Source organism: Mytilus galloprovincialis, chromosome 4 (assembly GCF_965363235.1).
Source record: "Mytilus galloprovincialis chromosome 4, xbMytGall1.hap1.1, whole genome shotgun sequence".
Lineage (NCBI taxonomy): Eukaryota > Metazoa > Mollusca > Bivalvia > Mytilida > Mytilidae > Mytilus > Mytilus galloprovincialis.
Genome location: NC_134841.1, coordinates 57,303,277 through 57,326,972, shown reverse-complemented (window position 1 = coordinate 57,326,972; position 23,696 = coordinate 57,303,277). Strand labels below are relative to the sequence as shown.

Genomic DNA, 23,696 nt, shown 5'->3' with positions numbered 1-23,696 from the left:
TGAGGATAGTAATCCGACTTTTTCACTTTTCGTGTCTTATTGCTGTCTGATCTCAAACGGGAGCAATAATCGGCAATGTGTGATCCCCGCATTAAGGAATCATTGCCCACGACCATGGAATATTTGTTTCTTCTCTCTCCCGAAAGACAATAAGCTGAGTCAACCACTGGATGTTCCATTTTAAGGTGCTGGTTTTTTATAAGAGTTATTTTTTTAGGCTAAAGTTCAATTACAAATGTGAAGAAATGTGATTAATTGATGATTACTTGTGTTCAAGAAATGCAGTACGTGAACCTGTAAATAGCTGTGGTGTTTTTTGTTTTTTTTTATAAAATTTGATATGTTCATGGTTATCTGAACAATGGCTTGATATTGATCATTATTAATATCTTTACACCTGCTCTGCAAGATTTTTGTGATGCTTAGGGTAGTAAGCATTGGCAATTTTAAGTTGTGTGCTTTCTGCTCTTAAAAGTTTTAGATGGCAAAACGCTTTTGAAGATATTTTCTGAATGTTCCAAGTAAGAAGCATGTTGTTTGGTGGTTGTCTTTTTTTGGTGCAGTTCATATTTGCTTTTTGTTTCTGGTTTGAAGTTAGCAGTTACATGTATAGTATACATGTAACTGCTAACTTTGACTACACTGTGTCTAACACTTCATGGAGAGTTGTCTAATTGTTTTTCCTGCCATATTTAAAAAGATATTCCCTCTGACATTTGACTTATTCATTAGAATAATCTATATAATAATAATGTATATATTGAAATTGAACTGAAGTTGCCTTGTTAATTTTTCTATATTGACCCATCTTTTTCTCTCTTGCTGGATAGTTTTATACTGTTCATTTGGGGGTACTGTGTTGCCTACACTGATCAGTGAGATGGCTCAAAATCCCCTTGCACTATTTTACATTGTCGTACTTAATATATATTAAAACCGAAAATTCATCATCTGATCGTCTTCAAGAAATAATAATTATTTATTTTTATTTTTACGAACATTTTGAAGAGCCTTTAAAATTACAATAGGAACATATAGTTAGATAATCTGTTCCCTGACCATATATGATAGAAATTATTATTGGTTATCTCTGTCTACATCTATCATCACTCGGTGTCTATAAAAAACATTTGATATCTTAACGTCGATCCTGTTAAGTCTGCTAAAAATGCATGCATGATTAATTTTAAGGTTATCAATCGTTATTAAAGCGGCACATTTAATTTGTTATGTCATTGCTTGTTTACATAAAATCTTATCTCATGAATTAACACAGCTGGTAACCAGGTTTCAACGTTTGACTCTAATTAAAATAATTATTATGGATATATGTAAGGTAAATATTAGCAGCTTGCAATTGCGTGCAAGGAAGTATTCAAATGCTCATTAACATAGCTTGTGTCATGATAAATTTTGCATCTCTATAGCAACTCATGATGCTAATGCTTATTCAACAGGTCAATTGATAAGCTATTGCGCATGTATATGAAAGGTGGCAATAGAAAGGACAGATGTATTCCGAATAACATCCGGTGTTCCGAAAGACTACATATATCATCCAATATATACTGCGTAAACCCTCAGGGGTTTACGCAATTAACTTCTTCTAAATGTGGACAAATCAAAAAATTTTCTTCAGAAAAATGTATATGTACATAAGTTTTATAATTAAAACTATCCATTTAGTTATAAAAGACATATACATAATTTTTTTTTTATTTCAGGTTTCATATGACTTTTAAGTTTGTAACTGAATGTTGTAAGTAGGGTAATTTCAAGATCATTTATGTATTTCATTTTCAGTGCAAATGCAAATAAATAGAAAACCAGACATATTGTCACTATACAAATACAGTAACACAGTAATAAAAGTTGACAAAAAGACACTGTAAATGAAAATAAATAAAGAAATGGGTTTCTACAAATTAATTAGGAGTTGATTAAGTCAACATCTAATTAATATCTTTAGTCAAAATAAAATTTCCTTTAAAATCGGACAAAAAGTAGGTGTTTGTTAAAATAAGGCAAAAACAAAGGGATTTGAGACTTTTCCCTCTGTCAATTTTTCTTGAAAAGCCAAAACAAGTATTACTAGTACTTATTTGTTCAATGAAAACAAACCTTTAATGGTTCTCCTTGTTTATTGCACACTAACACAGTTACTTCCACATTTTTGTCAGCTGTTTTAGAACCTCTGGTAAACTCTCCTTGTTTGATAGTTACATAAATATCATTCCGAACATCTCCTGTAATGGTTAAACATAATCTTTGCTATTTTCAGGTTTTCATAGTAAATGAAACATGTGAGGCTAACACCACCATGAAAACTGTCCACAGCCACAAGTCATCCAAAATTCTCCCTTCTGAAGATGACTTCATAAGGTGCTATATATATTGTATCCATAAATTGTAGTCCCTTACAATCTATATCCAGGGATATTTCTTGATAGAAAAGAATAATGTATTTTAAAAGTTGAAAGATGAAGCCTTATCTATAAAATAAATATTCAACCTACATATATTAATGCTATAACGAGTTATAATCTATTCCAACAATTAGCTAGTAATGAATACAAACTCTCTGGCTATGTTGATAAAAAAAAATCACATATAAAAATAAAATAATTACATTTTTTTTTCTTTTACTTGCAACTAACTTCCATTAGATATAATCACTTTTTTCTTTATAAAAGCAATTAAATATCACCACTGAACTTTAAAATAAAAAGTGCAAAAGCAAGCAAGACAAATGTGAGCATATTTTTCAATTGTCTTCAAAAAGATAAAAGCCTTCCTAAAGAGTGATAATTTAAAAAATAACAACATGTACATGATGTAGACACAAACAGAACTCAAAATCTCAAAGTAGTTCTAAATAAAGGTCAAATTTGTTTTTTTTAAAGTGTCTGCCGAAATTCTGAATCCACTGTAATTTATCATTAAAGTTGAATATCACGATGGAATGAATAAAATCATAACAAATGTTGAAAATATTGTCCATAAACAAAAATAATATATAAAGTATCAATAAAAGAAATGAGATTTTGAGTTCCACACTTAAAAGTCAGTAAAATTAATCAAATAAAAGTGAAAACATGTAAAGCCAACAGTTATTTCCCCTTACCTACCACTGTTCCATGGCAAGCGATAAATAAATGATTATAGTTTAAATATAATAATATTGTATAAAATATGTACTATTCAAAACTGTTTCATTTGAGGCTGATCTTTGTAGTAACTATCAAATAATATAAAACTCTTTCTATATGCTTGAAATTAAAACTTCAAATTGTCAACACTCAGATAAATATGAGAATCTTGACAGTATCAATGGTTATTAGTTTATATATTGACCTTAAAAAAAATTATGAATTAGTTGTAGTAGTAATCATTAATTTTGATTTCAGTTCAGTAACATTCATTTCCCAAAGATATGATTACCTTGCATACTAAATCTACGATTTTTTCTAACCAATATACTACCCAGTGCTGAAAAAATTCATTTTTTTCCAAAAATTCAGATTCTATTTAGATTATCTTCTTGATATGCTACATCTATGGTAGATGAAAAAATAATCTTAAATAATTTTAGTAGAGAAAAATACATTTTTATTGAAAATGTTATATCATTTAACCCTTAGACTGCTGCATTCATTTCTATTGTACTTTTGTGTATTGCTGAATAAAATTTTAATCACTGATGAAATAAACATGTTCACTTACAATTGCTGTATCTTTGTAAATATTGAATATTCATCAATAAAAGTTATATAAAAAAGTATTGTTAGATTCTGTATTTTTTATTTATTTTATTTTTGTGTGAGTCTCTGGTCATTTTTTACCTGTACAGGTGCAAATAGAGGTAAACAAAGGAAACTTATTTTTTTCATGTTTTATTAACGAATCCATCAATGTTAAAGTATCCATGACTTCAGAATTGAACCAATATATAAAAATCTCTTTTAAGAACTAGTTCCATTGTGATTATCAAAAAAAAAAAGTTTCTTCTAGAACCAACAGCCTTTTTGATGCAAATATTTTCCAGTATTTTCCTCCGATTTCACTGCGCCAACTTTTACTTCCATGTACAAATATATTTATACGACAAGTTCATTGTTATAGCTTTCATCAATAAATAATCTTGACAAACTTAAAGTTCGGATCTATCGATGTCAGTCAATATTGATTCACATTTGAAAGGCGAAATGATAAACATCGAAAATCATGTTTCATGTCATCCATTTTGGACAAGGTCTGGGAATCCCGGTGGTTCTCGCTTTAAAAGTCTTCTGTTCGCAGTTTTGATAGAATATTTCTATTTCCATCTATTATATCTTCTGTTCTCGTTCAAATCCTTTTTATCGGCCGCCGCTGTTAAATTGTTATCATTGAAATACTCCTGAACGAGTTGGCTATTTCTCCAAATAATATCCGCCATTTTGTCACTTTTTTCATCAAAAATTTTCACTTTCGGTTTTATCGCTTATACCTGATTTAAAGTCAAGAGACACTCGAAAGAACGTAAATTTTTAACCAATCAGAATCCATACAAGTCGAAACTGCCGCAATCTCATGAATATTGACTCCGCCCATTCCATGGTAACTGTGTAAACAAACGAGTTACGGAAAACGACTATAGTCGCGCGTAGCAGTAGCGGACTGCTTTATAGGAACGACAATAGTCGCGCGTAGCAGTCTAAGGGTTAATATATTTAGAATTTCATAAAATATGGCTTTTGGTTTACCAAAATTCATCAAATATGTCTGAATCAATTTTATCATATGAATATCTAGTTCTGGCTGCTGTCAAATTAAAGAAAACTAACCTGGCATGATAACCTCTGGGAATCCCATCTTTCTTGATACTGCAGTTGCCATGGTGACTAAATGTGGATGTTCTTCTCTTGCCTGAAAAAGACCAAAATAAAGTTTCCGTCAATGCTAGCAATTGATTCTCCTAAATCACACTTTACTACAAATATTGCAGGTCAAATGATTCATATACAATGTATAAAACAATAATTTAACTGTATTACATTACACATTGAATTAAATGTATGACCTCTTTAAGTGCTTCAATGGTTTGAAAGACCATCAAACAAAAAAAAGGTCAAACTGTCCAAATAAATCAAATCACAGTCTATAATCCATCTTACCAAATTTCTGTAGGTATATTTTTTAATTTTGATAAACCTTACATTTATGTTCATTTCAAACACATTCTTAGTATTCACTTGAATGCATTTGTGAAAAAAGGGCCAGTAGTTCTGAATTGTCCAAAGGCAAAATATCTTTTTCAAACTCTATTTTTACATTGGACTTGCAATGCCATCATCAAAATCCAAGACTGTCTAAAACACTTCGAATAAAAAAAAATTGTGGATAAATACCTTTCTGCTAAAAGACTTCAACAAATTAAATGTGTTATCTGTTATATATTTAGCAATAAGGGAACAAATCAAATTAATCATATGACTTGACATTAAGTGAATTTGATGTTGTATTAACTAAAAATAAAACACTTTGCAATCTGTGTGGTTGATCATTTGATCATTTCCATGATAATAGAGTTTGGTATTTTATCTATAAGTTGTCTTTCTATTTTTTCGGTATCAATTTTGAGTCACTTGTATTTCATATGTCCATCTGAATTATATATTCACAAGTAACAGCTGTGAAAAGTGTTATCAAAATATGGTACCTGACTTAATTTCATATTTTGAATAATGTTAACTCCTAAGCAGTATCAAACAAAGGTTGTACACTTCTTTACACTTGAAATCTCCTGTGAATAACAACTGCATACCTGTTTGAGGTCTCCCATCATGATTTTAAGTGAAACCCATAGTCCTTGACCTTTGTGGTTGATTTCTTTAGCTGAGACAACTTTCTTGATTAAAGATTCCATGAACTCTTCCCCACTTGGTCTAAATAACAAGATTAAGAAAAGTACTCTTGATATTACGATACAAATATTTTTCCAGTATTTAAGACAACACTTTTATTGAACATAATTTATTGATTCAAGAAAATAGAGAAAAAAATGTATGACTTAAATATATGCATGTTTTTCCCTATTCAGTAATGATACAAAAAAGATATGTTTTGATAACCAAAAAAACTAAAACTTCTCTTTTTGATATGAAATCTATTTAGCTAAGACATAATGAATCTCTTTAGCTTTTTAACTTACTGTTGGAATGGAATAAACTGTTGCATATCTTCATTAACTTCTTTCAGACCCTGTAATATGTCTGTTATTTCTGTGGCTAAAAATATATAAATTATACCTTTTATTAAATTCAAATCTCAACATTTAAATTATATAACAATGCAAGCAAAAGTGAATATTAAATCATATGAATTATAATTCATCAAATCAAAATTAATAATTCTTACAAAAGCTGTTTTCAATTTGCAATTTCAAAATTTAATGATTCTAAGGTATATTTCAAAAGCATACACAAAAACAATGTGAGAAGCTTAAAACGTCATAAACATGGAAAAATTAACCAATAATTAGACATAATTTATTTTGTTTGATGTACAAACAACTAATTACCCATAATCCTTTAAATTCTGAAGCAGTGAGTTGCAGCATAATGATCATTAACACATGGGAATTCATCAAAAATCTGCATAATTCAACTATTCACATAGAAAACTTCAACAAAAAACTGCATGATTCAACATTTCCAAGAAACTCTGCAAATAAAATGCCATATGATATTGGATATTGGACCACCTTTATTACAACCACTCTTATTTCCTACTGTGTGGAATCAGAAATCTGACTTACCTGCCACTCCAAATGGACGTCTTAAGCATTTGGTCTGTTTCTTATCATTGACATCATTTGGATCCATTACACCTGTAAGAAGCATTAACCGTAGCGTGTTAATAAAGCTAGAAAATTATACAACCCTTCAAAAAGTGCAATAATTAAGATTCTGATTACTAGCCAGCTCAAATTCATGGCTACAAAAATCGTTTTTTTATTGAATTTAGACTATCATAAAGTAGGAGGAACAGCAAGTACTTGTTAGCTGAAAACGAGAATTGCATGATATTTCCAGTAGGGTGACATGTGTTTCTTACCACTTCTGCTAAGGTAACTGATTCAGAATCCAACTAAGCGTGTGGATATTTATTTAGTACAAATTATCATATACTCATCAAACATTCACATGTTAATCCTCAGCTTATACGAGTAAATTAATTTTAAATTTTAAATTAATTATCATTTGTTACATGTGATCACATGTACTACTTCTCAATGTATGGTTCATAAGTGTTTCTCGTTTCTCGTTTTTTATATAGATTAGACCGTTGGTTTTCTCATTTGAATGGTTTTACACTTGTCATTTTTGGGGCCCTTTATAGCTTGCTATTTTGAGTGAGACAAGCTCTGTGTTGAAGACCGTACTTTGACCTATAATGGTTTACTTTTACATATTGTGACTTTGATGGAAAGTTGTCTCACTGGCACTCATACTACATCTTCTTAAATATATGATCTGAACCAGATGCTCCGCAGGGCACAGCTTTATACGACCGCAGAGGTTGAATCCTGACAGTTGGGGCAGGTATGAACACAACATTCAAGCTGGATTCAGCTCTAAATTTTGATTGTGATTAAATAGTTGACACAGCATAGGTTTCTGACACAGAATGAATGTGGTCTAATGAACTTAAAAAAAAATTTTCACATCCCCCTTTCCCTTATTCCAAAACTGATCTCAATTCAAATTTCTAATGGAGTTTGCAACAATTACTACTCATTTAAATACATAATAAAATATCAAAATGTAAAAAAAGTGCTTGTTATCACTGAATGGTAAAGATTGTTTTAATTTATCAGTTGGTAGTAAAAGTGAATATACATTGTATATTGTATAAAACAATGATTTAAGTTGATTCAACTACTATTCTGGACAAAGAAAGATAACTCCAATTGAAAATGTCTTGCTACTGCGCAATATTGTGCAATTAGATATTTCTTGCTATTGCGCAATACTGTGCAATTGAAAATACTTGCTATTGCACAATACTGTGCAGTTGAAGATTTCTTGCTATTGCGCAATACTGTGCAATTGAAAATTTCTTACTATTGCACAATACTGTGCAATTGAAGACTTCTTGCTATTGCTAAATACTGTGCAATTGAAAATTTCTTGCTATTGCACAATACTTAATATAATAATTTTGGATCCTGATTTGGACCAACTTGAAAACTGGGCCCATAATCAAAAATCTAAGTACATGTTTAGATTCAGCATATCAAAGAAGCCCAAGAATTCAATTTTTGTTAAAATCAAACTTAATTTTATTACGGACCCTTTGGACCTTAATATAGACCAATTTGAAAAGGGGACCAAAAATTAAGAATCTACATACACAGTTAGATTTGGCATATCAAAGAACCCCAATTATTTAATTTTTGATAAAATCAAACAAAGTTTAATTTCGGACCCTGATTTGGACCAACTTGAAAACTGGGCCAATAATCAAAATTTTAAGTACATTTTTAGATTCAGCATATCAAAGAACCCCAAGGATTCAATTTTTGTTAAAATCAAACTAAGTTTAATTTTGGACCCTTTGGACCTTAATGCAGGGCTTCCAAAAAATATTTGAGCCAGCCGGACATTTTATATCTGATCCTGATTTTAATCCCTTAAAACTAAGTTACAAAAGGCAATAATGTTATTACTTAATCAGATGGACATCCCAGTGATTGACATTAGATTAAAAAAAAATGAAGATATTATGATTATGATATTAAACTTTACTTTGATATGAATTTGATGTTCTTAAGTAAACTGTTAAATTGGCAGTGCATCATTCGAAGTGTGCATATCAGCGTGCTCATATCTGCATTAGACTCTTTATTTGTGCAAAACATTGTCAAAAACTTTACTTTCGTTTTCAAAATCACATTCTTAAACCGGATGTTAACTTGACAATGGTAAACCATGGACCAGAAACGGATACGTAAATTCCGTGTAAAAACCAAATGTCTTCGGACGACGACGCAGATGACGACGTCAACGTGATACCAATATACGACCAAAAAAATTTCAATTTTTGCGGTCGTATAAAAACCAAACATACCAACTCTAACCACTTGAATGACTAGGAATACTTTTTCTCTTTGCCTGTCCTTAATACCAAGGTCCTACAAAATCAAATAATTCAAGTGATAATGATGTATATCTTGTTTTCAATTAGACAAATAAATAATCTCAACATGGCAGTTTTCCAGACGTTACATTGTGACATGAATTGTTCTTTGAAAAAAAACATAATTATCATTCCTTATTTCTAGCTTATGTTTAAATCAAGTGATTTTTACCTATCTCTTATATGAATATATAGATGATAAGATGAAAAATTTCAAAAACATCATTGTATCCTATTCAAATATTAAATTAGCTAATCAATTCTAAACTTACAGTAAAGACAACTTTAAAGTTATTCAGGTTGTCTATATCTTTTGGAACACCTTCTTTACCCCATTTTACAACATAGTTTTCACTGTAATTAAAACATTAAATATAGTTAAATGCAGTTTTTGAAATACTGTCATTATGCATTCAGCAACATTTTCTTTTTTCTTTTGGCAACTTCATATTGTGTCATCAGTATTAATACTAAAATTTCTACTACATTTATTCTGGTTTACACTCTGGTATAACCTTCTGAGTGTAAACACAAAATAAGACCAGTGAGAAAAATGTCATTTAATATTCAAATTAACATTGAAATATTTAACTTATTTCAAATGCAAATTTACGCCTTAATCATGCTTGTTATGAATGTATTTTTAAATGGAACAGTCCTAACTTTTTCCGTTATAAATATAACTGGAATTCTTTTAGAATCAAAATATCACTGGAATTCAATTTTAAGAAAATATACCTTTCATAAATTATACACATTGAATACACATATATAACATTATCATTTCATTTTTTCTTTACATTTTCATTGTGAAATTATATTCTCTTCGCACCACAAATCTAATTATGGAAAGCAGTATAACATCAATGTGCATCATTACCAAAGGCAAAGCACCAAGTTCACTGTTGCTCCAAAAAGACCATTAAAGAAGGAGTTGAGGACCAATCTTAAAATACCTTAACATGAAGATTTTACGAACCTGATAAATTTCCCCAGCTTAGCATCATAAAGACTCATCAACAAATCAGCATCTTCACCTATTCTGCAAACAAAGTTCCTTAACATTACATAAATGTTAAATGTCTGTGGCCAATTCATACTAGTCAATTCATCTTTAGTTTTGTCAATCTGCAAAAACACAACAAAGAATAAAGAAATTTGAAAACATCTATACAACTTTAAATATCATTTAATACATACAATTTTACTTGTCTTGAAATAAGAAATTAAAATTAAACAGAAAAAGAAGATATTCTTGCGAATTTATCATGTATCAAGCTTCTCACTTAATTTCATTTGTCTAAAACTCTCAAATGATAAATAATGTATACTGTGGATTCATTTATTTTCGTGGGTATCAATTTTCGTGGATAGTGAAAAAAAGACGTTTCGTGGTAAAAGTAAATTTGCGGATCGTGGATAGTGAAAAAAAGACGTTTCGTGGTATACGTAAATTTGCGGATCGCTGATAACAAAAAAAAAAATTTAGATACATAATTCGTTGATTTGTTTTTGATTTAGGAGATCATATAACCTCCTTGGTTTAATCAATAATAAAACAAACAAAAAAGAAGGAATTCATTGAAAAAGTTTTGAATTGTCAAAATCCTCGCTAGGTCATTTTAGGTTTAAGTGTTCATTGAAAATTTCTATTACAATAACGGACAAACGGACAAAGACAACTAATTATTTGTTTGTTTTACAATTTATAAATGCTTGTCGGAATTCTATAAGGCAATCAAAACTTAATGATTGAAAGCTCATTTCCCTAATCACGATATAATAAACAGTCATATAAGTAAAAGGTGTGAAAATAAATGTTCCTTTCATAAACAATATTACCTACGGGCAATATCCCCGTACTTATTCCTATTGATTTTCAATCACTAGTAAACCAAAGTATGACACGGTAATTAATAACTTGTAGTTATTTTCCATGAACAGTTTTAATCAATTTTAAAAAGTAAATTATCACTGATATTCGATATATTTATTATTGATTTAATTAAACTACTTGTATCTTCTTTCAATAAAAAACATGTGTTATGTTACAATGTTTATCGCTAGTCAACACTATACTAGAACTGCATAACATAACCGGAAATAAACATCCGACTCCATACACATTTATCGGGATTATTCTTCGTTGAATTCTTAAATTCGTTGTTTGCTGTGACCCACGAAACCCACGAATATTGGTATACCACGAATAAAAATGAATCCACAGTAACCAAGCTATAATATCTTTCCTCAAAACTTAGGGACCTTGATGAGAATACGCAGAAATTAACAACAGAAAGGAAAGAGTTGGAATGAAAATTAACCCCAAAAAGTGTAAAACTCTGAAATCCAAGCATTCAAAGAGTAAACAGTTGATAATACTATACAACTAGAAAGTAGAAGATAAAGACAAGTTCACATACCTGGGAGCTGTCATGGACAAAGAGTGAGGAGGAAGTAGCAACATCAAGAACAGAATAAAGAAAGCAAGAGGGACATTTAATCACCTAAGAAATATATGGAATGCAAGAGGAATTAGCTGAAAAACAAAAATATACCTGTATAAATCAAGAGTTAGACCTGTATTATTGTATGGATGTGAAACATGGAAACTTACAAACATTGAAGAAAAGAAACTTAATACTGTAGAACACCAATGCCTAAAAAAAATCCTAAAAATAAGATGGCAAAGCAAGACATCAAACTAAACAATAAACAAAATTGCTAACACCCGAAACATCAGGAGACGGTGGACATGGATAGGACACATATTAAGGCATTAAAGAGACAACAACAGCTATGTAGCACTACAATGGGCACCTGAAGGGAAAAGAACTAGAGGAAGTCCAAACACTACATGGAGAAGAACAGCAGAGAGAGAAAGAAACCAACAAGGATGGACAAGTTGGAAAGTAGCCAGAACAGTGGCAAAAGATACAAAAGGGTGAATATCAGCATGGAGGTCTTATGCGACTTCTGGTGCGGAGAGAATTAAGGTAAAGGTAAGGAAACTATATTATAAAACAGATATTTTCCCTCTGCTTGTTTTTCTAAGTTAACATTTAGTTTCATATATAAAGCTGTTATGATCAGTATATATCTTGTATCAAAGCTTCAACATAATTAAGCATATATAATTAAATATATAAATACTTTTTCTCTTTGCGTGTCCTTAATACCAAGCTCCTACAATATCAAATATTTCCAAGTTAAGTGGTGTACAAATATTTCAATACAAGTGTCATCTTATTCTCCTATACAATATATATTTATGGAAATAGCCATTATAAAACCATATCATACAGCTTTTAATTATACTTTAATAAATAAAAAAATATCAAACCTGTTCTGACTTTATTCTTTCTGAGGCTTCTTCGTGCTAAAATACAGATGACAAAATTAGCACTTGGGAATATGTGTATTGAAAATTATAATATGTTGACTAGACAGTAATACTTAATGGTTTTACATTGTATTCATTCTACACATTAAAGCCAGGGGCCTGTTAATCAGTGATTGTCGTTTGTGTTTTCATATTTTTTTTGTTATTTTTTTTAAACATAAATTAGGCCTTTGGTCACTCGTTTGAATTGTTTTATATTTGTCATTTCCAGGGAATTCAATTGCTGACTATGAGGTATGGACTTTGCTTTTTACTGAACGTCGTACAATTAGAGTGGGGTGCTCATTTTCGACACATCTTTCCATGTTTTCTACAGTTTATGTTCAGGTCTAAATGTTTTTGAAGTATACTGATATTTCTATATGAAGATAACTACAAATGCAAAATATACTTAAGCTTGAAAACCGGTTTGTTTTAAGAAAATCATCTGAAAAGTTAGATTAAAGGGTGTTTGAAATTTCCGGATGTTTTGTCAATGGGGGACACATATTCGCCGTTTTTACACATCTATTTAAAACCAAATAACCGCAGCTTTTAACAATTTTTATCAAATCAATTGCATTATAGATGAATACGGACATTTCAAAGGTATAAAGAATTCAAAATTAGGGCATTCAGTCCAATATTTACTTAGAAATACTTCTTTGAAATCGTGTTTTTTATTCAGGAAATTGTCCGAAAATCGTTGTCCGTTTTTCGGTCATTTTCGGTAAGAGCCGCAATTTTGTCTCAGTTTAAAAAAATATTATATTTGTTGTAAAAATATAATTTACGGGTACATTTCTTCCATTTCAGCCATCCTTTGAAGTTTTTACACCTCAAAATCCTTAAACGGCGAAATTGTGTCCCCGGCGAAAATGAGCACCCCACTCTACCTTTAGTTGTTAATTTCTGTGTCATTTTGGTCTCTTGTGGAGAGATGTCTCATTGACAATCATACCATATCCTTTTTTATATGTATTTTTTTTCCAAATGGCAACATCAAATTTTTAACATTAATAGTAAATCCATTACATCCTCTGATAAAAACAATGTTGGTCAAACAATTTAAATAAATAAATGCTTATACAGAATAAATTCTTTAACGTAAACTTATCAATTTTCTGAAACTTATTCTAAAAGGCTGTTACTAATCTAGATTTTAGACCATGCTCAATCTTCTTAATCTCCAAATATTCAACTTTTTAAGGTAATGCAAGTTTCGGACTATGAAACACAACATCCTTTGTGAATCACAGGTAAAATGTCTACTCAAATGCAATAGTTTTGAAGGTTTTACTTTTAAATCAGTAAACTTAAGTAAATTTCAATACTTGAAAATAACATGTGTTCATCCCAGAAAGTATCATACCTGTCTAAACAACTGTATTGTACTGGTTACGTCAGGATCCAAGACACTACCAAGTTCATCTCTAACAACCAAGTCTAATCCTAATAAGCTGATAAAATAATAACAGCCAAGATAAGTACATCATTAAAATTAATTTACAAAAATTTAGAACTTATATATTTAATTGTTACTGTGGATTCATTTATTAAGGGTACTAATTTTCATGGTTTGAGTTAAAATTGTATTTTTGTACATATTTGATTTCAAGGTTTTGCCAATGTGTGCATACACACCTATATATAAATAATATTTTGTTGAAAATTTGTTAAATCTAAATTTGCGGTTTGTCTTTACCCCAAAAAACAATCATAAAATGTTTCAACATTACGTGAACACTGTTTTAAACAGGCAAGATGGTGATAAAATCGAAAGGTTGGTCATTTATTTGAAAACATTTCTTTTATGACTATATAAACTTACGCATTTCCTAAATCTATTTTTGTTGCAATTTTCTGCTGAATGTCTCTTAGTTCTTCCTGAAAAAAACAAATTGTATTGCACTTTATAAGTTATACATCTGACCAATGGACACTTACTATGTGCCATATTAACAGTCATGTTTCAATTTGACTATGCCAAATAAAATAACCTTTACATACTTTTTAAAATACCCTTCTACTCACAACTACCTTTAATATATATATCCAATTTATTACCACTGCAACATGTACTGCATGTAAGGCCAACCTTAAAAATATGTTTGTTTGCAGTTTTCCGACTGTACCTTCAGACTGAAGGGTCGGTAGGTAGGGAAAATATTTTATTTTATCAGCCAAAATACAGTTTAAACAAGCAGTTACACTAAACCAAGTTTCTTGTGAAGAAAAAAAACATTTTAAAACAACAAACACTGGACATGCTGAAAACCAACATCAAATGAACAGGCATTTTCAGATAAAAAACTTTTTAACCAAAACTGAAACTTTAACATAGTGTCATCATCCAATTTATGACATAAAATATGGTATAATTATTAAATACTGGAACACTTATAAACAAGGAATGTCATTATGACTAGAACTGTTTTAAAGAAATTTATTCAGACATGTATGCTTCTTGACTAGAATGTTTTCATGAGTAGAGTATTTTCATCAGAAAATGTAGATATTAAAGATTTATAAGACAATGTATTAAAGAGTGTATTTTTAATAATAAAAAAAAAATAACCATTGAATCTTCCTCAATTGAAAAAAAAGGCAACTTGAAAAAAAAAGTATTAAGACATTTGACTGTTTTCATATTTCTAACAATATTTAATTATATGTGATAAGGTTATATTTTTGCCAGGCTTTAATGAAAACCAAAGAAATCTAAAGTTTGGGGTGAAATCCATAGCACCCCATTAAAAGTAAATGGTCTGTACTGAAATGTTTTTAATGCATAACAAAAATTGACAGCATAGCTCCTAAGGACATGTTTTAATTGAATTCACACAGGCCACACAGTTTGGGTATATTTAATATTGTAAGAAAGAGAATAATTGCAATGAGTGGGGCAGCCCCCCTTATCCTAAAGGAGCATACTCATTGCAATCGAAGATAGATTTAATATAGAGAGAGTATATTTATTTTTCAAGCTACATGTAACCATTCATTTTCTCTACATCTTTGTGTAGTTGGGGTTGCTTCTTATTGATTTGGCATGATCTATATCCATTAACATTTCAAATGAGCCCTTCCTCCGAACAGGCGTGTTTACAGATATCCATGAAGATTTAACACAGGGGCTTGTTACAATTGCCGGGTTTACTATCCATACGAACCCCTAAAAAAACACGTGTTTTTTAAGGGTTCGTATGGATAGTAAACCCGGCAATTGTAACAAGCCCCTGTGGATTTATTTAACCACTGAAATTGGTTCCATAAAGTCAGGCTCCACAGATTCTGTACCCGATTTGTTTGAGACAGAATGGTTATCGTGTCAGTTATGAATATCTGCTGCATCATCGTCAATGATATCATCACACATCATTACATGTGCCTGAATCTGTATAAACAGTTTACTAATAAACTTTTTTGTTTGTTATTTGTCTTAAAATTGACACGAGATGACAGCGTAAAGTACTCCTCCGTGACTTCATGGATACCTTTAAACAATTTCCATGTGCTTTATCATTAAATGGTCACATGAACGCTTGACGGGAAGCTAAGAAAAACCGAACTTGAAATGCATAATTGACCCAGACTTTAAATCATTTCCGGAAAGGACCCAAAGTTCCGGATCACGTCAATAGAAGTATTAAAAAAAATTTCTTCAAATTTAAAGCAATAAAATTTTCACAGTCGGGAGGATTTTCAAGGGTCGGTCGGTAAACTGCAAACAAACAATATTTTAATTTAAGCCTAACACAATCCTTTACTATGGATATTATGTGTAGTTTGCAGCTTGATGAATTTATGAATGAATTTGATTATGTTGATATAAAATTAACGTAATGATCAATCTAACATCAACCTTAATTTCAACCTTGCAAGGCTAAACAGAACTATAAAATTTCGATGACATTGGATTGGATGGATTTACAGGCTAAAGAATATATGACTCCTGTTGTTGCATCGATCTTTGCAACTAAAAACCACTTTTCTCATGTAAAATATTACCCATAACCTCAAATATATTTCAAATTTCTCATCACCAGAAAAATTCATCATAATACAGATGATTTTAGCTAAACTTTAATTGCTGATTTGAAAATTATGTCTGCTTTCAAACACCAAAAGGAGATAGTTTTATCATATTGTAAAAATTAATGGAACATCTCACTTAAGAAATCAAATGTTTATAAGGCCACACCAATTTGATTCCTTGTTCGACGGACCCGCCCGCACCTATTTTTTTCAAAACAGATTTTTTTAATTTTTTTAATATTCCCGCTTCCCGCATCCGGAAATGTAATCATGCCCATTTCCTGCACCGTTTTTTTTGTGTAAATATTATAAAAAGCAATCAACATTTGTTTTTAAAATCACAGTCTAACCTGTATATTACGATTTTAAACATAAAAGCACCCCACCACTGTAAATATCTGTGAGAATATTTGTTTCTGCATGAAACCTATTTATCCAAAGTGGGAGTGCTCCGATATAAATTTATAGCAGCAGAAATACCTGTAAAGAACAAAAAATTGGTTTCTTTCCCCCTTACTTATAATCTCTATCAAAAAATGTTCGTTGTTAGAATAAAGTACAAAGAACTTCTGAAGGATTTGCCTTCAACTGCAATTATATTGTATGCTGGCGAAACAAAACTATCCATAGCCGCTGCATGTTTATGCACCTGTCCTGATTGACTCAGGGGCCTGTCGTTCAGCAGTTATCGTTTGTTGATGTTGTTCATTGGTATTTTCCCGTTTGGATATATAAATTAGATCGTTGGTTTTCCTGTTTAAATTGTGTACGCTAATAATTTTGGGGTCCTTTATAGCCTGCTGTTTGGTCTGTATCAAAGCCCTGTGTAAAAGGCCGTACTTTGACTTTGTGTTTGTTATTATCAGGTTGAGAACAACCCTCCCTCAGCCAAGGGGTCATTTTACTGATGCAGAAAAGACAAGAGGCTGTCACAACGACAGCAAACCGGATTTATTAACATTTATTTGTGTCCTGGCAATATCACAAGAACCATTATTGATGAATGGTGAAAGTGAAAATCGTCAATATCAAATTTGACCTCCATTTTGTCATCAGTAGCAACATATTAAAATTTGAAAAGCTTTGGTAGAACAGTTCATGCGTAAATGCACGGACACGACTGGAAAAACCATTTTTCAATCTTTCAAGAACCATAACTCCTGAAAACTTAAAATCACCATTATTGAACTTGACCTTCATTTAGTTGTCAGTCACAACATATTAAAATTTTAAAAGCTTTGGTTGAACGGTTCATGAGTTAATGCACGGACAACATTTGATTGCCGCCCGCCCGACCACCCGCCGTACATCCCCAAATCAATAACCGACATTTTTGTCACAAAAATCCGGTTAAAAATAGAAATACCAAGGATTTGTATAGTTCTTCTATACAAAACCTTTGAAAACTTCGACTTTTGTACTCAAAAAGAGGAGATTTATATCATATTTTAAGCAACTTTTTCTAAAAGAGGGGTCTACTTATTTTGAATAATATTAAACTGTTAAAGTAAATGTGTAAACATGGTTAAAGTCCAGGAATATTACAAAATTTATAAATACATAAATTTGAAAAATTTTACCAGGCATGCGCCGGAAAGTAAACCTCAGTATGTTGGTGGTTTTCTGAAACTAAAGAAGAAGAAGAAGAAGAAAATTCTTGGACATGTTTTGACCATTTAATACCAGATAGATATATAGTTCTTTGAGAAAATATGAGCCCCTTTGTACAAACAAATATATTATAACTCATATTGATCCCTCATAAAACATGTAAAAGGGATATTTATACCATTAAGGGGTTGTCCTCAAACTGATTATGACTTGGATGGAGAATTGTCTCATTGTCAGTCACACATACATAGACCAGATTTAATTATTTCTTGGTGAACAGGGAAAAAATACTTCAGAAATTAAAGAAATGTCAAAGTACAAGTGATAAATCAAGTTTTAATATTGTCAAAACCTACTGTTTTGTGTTTACAAAAAAAAATTATAATCGCTCACCTTTACTTTTCAAGCTTCGCCTCAAAAATTTGCAAATTAAATATTTTTTTATTAAAATTTTCAAATCACTCGCTCGCCCCAAATTTTGGAGTCCAAAAATCCGTAGAACAAGAAATTAAATTGGTGTGGCCTAAGAAGAAATAAATTAAAATTTTAGAATATTTACCGCCGTAAGTTTTCTCGACATAATTTTTCTCCTTTGATCGATTAGTTCTTGCATCATGTCTTGAACAGACATAAGTTCGTGTCTTCTCTCCTGAAAAATATTAAAAATAATCTGTTGTAATCTGTTGAACTTTGAAATAACCAATTATACCAGTTTCTGTTAAATTTATTTTACACTCTGAACCTTCTATAGTCTGATGTATTGCATAGACATCTGTTTTTTTTTTCTTAAAAATTGTATAATGTTACCCTCTTGGTGTCTTTTGGTTATATGTGTTGTTGAGTTGTTGAATCATTTGATTCATGTTTTTTAGTTTTGTCAGGATGCTGTCTCAAAGAAATATACTTTTCACCTCCATTTATCAAATCACATTTTTATTCAGTAGTAGAATTAAAATAGGTTTTATATGACTAGAAAGTTACAAAGACAAATTGCTATTCAATAAAATTTCCCAGTATCAGAAAACATAGATTTGGTATTTGACAGACCTATAAGTTGTTCACACATTAAAACCTATTGCTGTAAAGCTGTTGACCAATTAAAATGTATAAAGTCATTCTGTTGATTAGTACTGGAGAATTGTTCAAGCACAAATAATTTTGAATTCATTCCAGCATGTCCAAAATAATGAGAAAGTTCACTGCATGGGCAAAGAGGATGCAAGTGTCTGCTCACATCATACAAGTAATCACTTTCAAACTGCTGACCAAACAGTCATTCTGGTGTGATAGAAATATTTCTTGAAGGAAGACAGATGGATGGACATTGTTAATGCCAAATAGCCTCCAGTCCAAGAGTGGACGTATTGAACCTTTTTGTAAAATGTAGATTAAAAAAGTTGTTTACAATTTTAGAAGATCAAGAGATAAATTTAAATTCAACTATTCCCTTCTCGTGATAGTATAATTGTAGAATGCGTTGTGTTATGAAGTGAGAAAAAGACGTCTATACACATGGATGATTTAATGCTGGAAATACAATGACACATAGCAACCATGAGGTTACAAATAGAGAGCGCTAAAGCGTATAGGTACATGTATGATTCCCGCGTACAGTGATTGTCTCTATTTATCCTCAACATACTCGGGGCCATGAGTTTGTGCAATTAAAGGTTCAATGAGCAATTTATCCAAATTAAGAAAATAATCTATAATTGAAAAGACATGAAATATTTGAAACTTTAAAGTCTATGAATCACATATAAAACTATCTCTGAATCAAGTTGCGATTGGAAATTGTTCTCAATTATAATTACAGTCTCTGATTGGAGTTTTGTAAACGAACACTCCTTCTAAGTATTTGAGATTCATGACTGTCATTAGAATGTATCTCTAGTGGGTACAATTTGACGATTGGTCTATTATAAGTCAAAATTTTGTGCGCACTATTGCTGATCTCACCAAACCGTCTCCACCACGCACAAGGTCCTCGTCTTGTGATTGTCTATATTTATCCTCAACACCCTCTCCCCCAATCAAATTATTTTTCATATGAGTTCATATGCATAATTATGATTTGACATCAATTTGCATGTTATATGATGTTTAAGTATAAAGAAAATCAATATATTGTTCAAGATAATCTTGTCTAAATCAAAATGTAGGATCATCATCAGAAAACTGAATGAATTGAAATAATTACCACAAAAAGCTGCTTCCATATGTTGTGCCATTCTCGAAGTACAGTGGTAATCTCTTGAATGAGTGGCAGCTCTAGTGTAGTAATCCTTCCTGATAAATCTAAGGAACTAAGTAAAAAAAAGAAAAGAAAAGAACACAATTAATACTATTTCTACAAATTTCTTACATGTATCTGTATCGAAACAATATCCATACTTAAATTAACATCTCTTTAAAAAATAAAACACAACCTTAATTTATAGAAAAAGGCCTACAATCAACAGCCAAGATGTTATCTTAATGCTTACCCTATACTCTGATCATTCTCCTTATTAACTTTTTAGGACCCTTTTTCTCAAAATAAAAACTTGGTTAAACTATTACAAACATCAGTTTGCCTAGCTTTATTGGAAGGCCAAGTTTTAAATACAAAACAGTCATCTCCTCAATGCATTTTTTCTAAGATCTCAAAGGGAGATAATACACATTTTTCAAATAAAATCTTGTGACATGTCAATATGAAATATAGTTTTTGCATATTGTTTCTTTATTGTTGTAATAAATAATTAATATTTAAGCTTGATTTTAGGTATGTTATCCTTGATGTCATTTGCTTAATTTTGATAAATTTTTCAGATTACAATACATTTTTCAAACTTGTGTCCTACCCTGTTTTTTTTATGCCTATTTCTTTAAGATGAACAAATTTCTTTGGAAAGATTCCCTTCTTAGTTTTGTCCTTTGAAAGTTGACCTCTATACCACTCTGAAATATAAACATATAAATATTATATAATTTAACACTTTTGAAAACAAATTTTTATTATACACATGAATCTTATTTCTTTTACATTAAGTGTGAAGAAATGTAAGGCTCAGAGATCAACAATGCATTATTTCACATAATTCATATTAAAAAGGGACATAGCTCCCAAAAGTTTTTCCTGTGTACTTTTTGATATTGCTAATTTAAGACTCTCACATAAATTTAACCAAAATTCACAAATAACTATATGGATCAGAGTAATTATAAGAAAAATGTGCAAACATGTAGACAGAAAAGGCATTTCTATGTCCCATTCCTGGTTTGCATTGCTGCAGGGGAAATGGTTAATATTGAACCATAAATCTTCACCCGTTTCACAAAAAATGTAAGACAAAATAAAATACTCTTTTACATATGAATAGATATGTTTAATGTACAAGGTAAATAAAATCAAATAATTTGATAATATAGCAGATTTTTAGCTTAAAATCATCAAATTTATTGTTTCTGTGACAAACAAGATGTATTTCAACATTTGTTGTCTAAACATCATAAGTTCCTTATTCAGACTTGGTCCAATTACAAGATATTGCAAACAACTTAAACAATAGGAAGTAAGAATGATATTCGTTTAAAGTATTATCAGATTTAACATCCTCAATTCTTAAGTACCATATTATATAATACTTTGTGAGGTTTATAAACATTTCATCATACATGTCTATAAACTTAAATTTTTGTACATGAGCACTAGATGTCTAGATTACGGCTTAAGCCCGACAGATTTTCAATATCTTTAAAACTATTTCAAACATAGTTTACATTGTTCAAAATCCAAAATTAAGGAGTGTTATACTTTAAATTTACCACATTTTCTTTGAGACAGAAAATGAAGAAATTGATATCAAATATAAATGTAAAACTTTATGACTGGTGTTTTTCATTTTGAAATTTGGTGATGAAGGAAGATCTCTGATGGTCTCCTTTTTAATAAATTCATTCACATTCTAGGTTCTAGGGATTTTGAGTTGACATAGGAAATTGAGTTGAAAAATGTCTTTTTCTGAGGAGCAAACGTTTGACATTGATGTGATGTTTCATCTTCTTTGTCCTTGTGTTGCTGTCTGGTCGAGGAAACCTTTATCTACTCTCATTCATATGAAATTTTTTGATATCAGTTAGAGTAAAGTCACAAGACACAAGCTGTTTCAGCTGTCAGATAGTACTTTCATTCAAATCAATTCTAAATTAGATTTTACATTCCACTAAAAAGTTGCAATTTATAGCTTATGCAAATAACCAGTAACAGTATTTCATAAGTAAACATACCATCTCCTTCTTCATAGATGAGTACCACATCTCCAATAAATAACTTCAAAAATCCTACTCTTTCAACTTTAAAATTGCATACAGCTAAAAAAAAAAGTAAGGCAAATTTTCAAGTACAGTAAAATGAATAACTAATATTTGTAAAACATTTGCTTTATGTTCAGTACAGAGACTCATGAAAGTGTTATAATAGTCTCAGATGTATACTGGTATACATGTGTATGTGCAGTTTTCATATGAAGCAAATGGTAGTTTGAGGAAATATTAATATCTATTAGTATAAATACTTATTATACATGAAATAAATGAGAATACAACTTATTTTTTTTATATATAAAACCATACATTTAAAACCTTGACAAATATCTAGATTTTTCTGGTGATATGAAGGAATTGCACGATGTCATGACAATAAATCATGGTCCCTCATTTTTAGTCAACGTTGTTTATGTATTACTTTTAATCGATCTCATATGGTCATGATGGCTAAACATTAAATTTTTCCTGCATTTAATTGTAACCCGAATAATTCAGTCGTTATATTCTGCTGATCTACGAAGGCTACATTAACGCCTGAACGTCTTCCTCGATCAAGACCGTCAATCGGATTTTCACACCGCTTTGTAATATGGGAATTTTGATTTAAATTGGCAGCTAAAGAAGGAGGAGTTCCAGATGTTAATTGATGTTAAATGATGTAAACTGATGTTAATTGATGTTAATTAATTATTATCGGATTGTGTTAATTGAACACACGTGTTTGGTAAGACAATTACAAGAGAGTTGCGCAGACTCATTATCCTGATCGCCGCTGATTGGCTCTCTCTCACAGAGAGCAGGCGATGCGGCCAATGATCATAAGGAGTTCAAGCCCTCGTGTGGGAGAAAATCGGACACAGAAATGGCTTGAATTATTCGAGTGACATTTAATTGCTGATAAGAGAAAACAAGAGGCTGTCACAACGACAGCAAACCGGATTTATTAACATTTATTTGTGTCCTGGCAATATCACAAGAACCATTACTGATGAATGGTGAAAGTGAAAATCGTCAATATCAAATTTGACCTCCATTTTGTCATCAGTATCAACATGAAAAGCTTAGATTGAATGGTTCATGAGTAAATGCAACAACGTGAATGGAAACGCCATTTTACGATCTTTCAAGAACCATAACTCCTGAACGGTAAAAGTCAAAATCGTCATTATTA

The 23,696-nt window shown here is 30.7% G+C and overlaps 1 protein-coding gene across 9 annotated transcripts in view; it reads right to left on the bottom strand.

Annotated features, from left to right (window-relative positions):
* Window positions 1-23,696, bottom strand: part of LOC143072513 (dedicator of cytokinesis protein 1-like) — a 125,159-nt gene that overhangs the window by 83,577 nt on the left and 17,886 nt on the right. For 7 of the 9 annotated variants that reach the window (XM_076247467.1, XM_076247459.1, XM_076247464.1 and 4 more), the window contains exons 2-17: window positions 22,487-22,570; window positions 21,061-21,157; window positions 20,415-20,520; window positions 18,774-18,863; window positions 14,397-14,452; window positions 13,938-14,025; window positions 12,527-12,562; window positions 12,337-12,369; window positions 10,163-10,311; window positions 9,456-9,537; window positions 9,115-9,178; window positions 6,800-6,871; window positions 6,194-6,269; window positions 5,807-5,927; window positions 4,827-4,908; window positions 2,122-2,246 (exon numbers count right to left, since the gene is read on the bottom strand). In XM_076247467.1, the coding sequence (XP_076103582.1) occupies window positions 2,122-2,246; window positions 4,827-4,908; window positions 5,807-5,927; window positions 6,194-6,269; window positions 6,800-6,871; window positions 9,115-9,178; window positions 9,456-9,537; window positions 10,163-10,311; window positions 12,337-12,369; window positions 12,527-12,562; window positions 13,938-14,025; window positions 14,397-14,452; window positions 18,774-18,863; window positions 20,415-20,520; window positions 21,061-21,157; window positions 22,487-22,570 (1,361 nt within the window). The remainder of the gene's footprint in view (window positions 1-2,121; window positions 2,247-4,826; window positions 4,909-5,806; window positions 5,928-6,193; window positions 6,270-6,799; window positions 6,872-9,114; window positions 9,179-9,455; window positions 9,538-10,162; window positions 10,312-12,336; window positions 12,370-12,526; window positions 12,563-13,937; window positions 14,026-14,396; window positions 14,453-18,773; window positions 18,864-20,414; window positions 20,521-21,060; window positions 21,158-22,486; window positions 22,571-23,696) is intronic. The other 2 variants (XM_076247465.1, XM_076247468.1) reach the window with 1 other exon arrangement.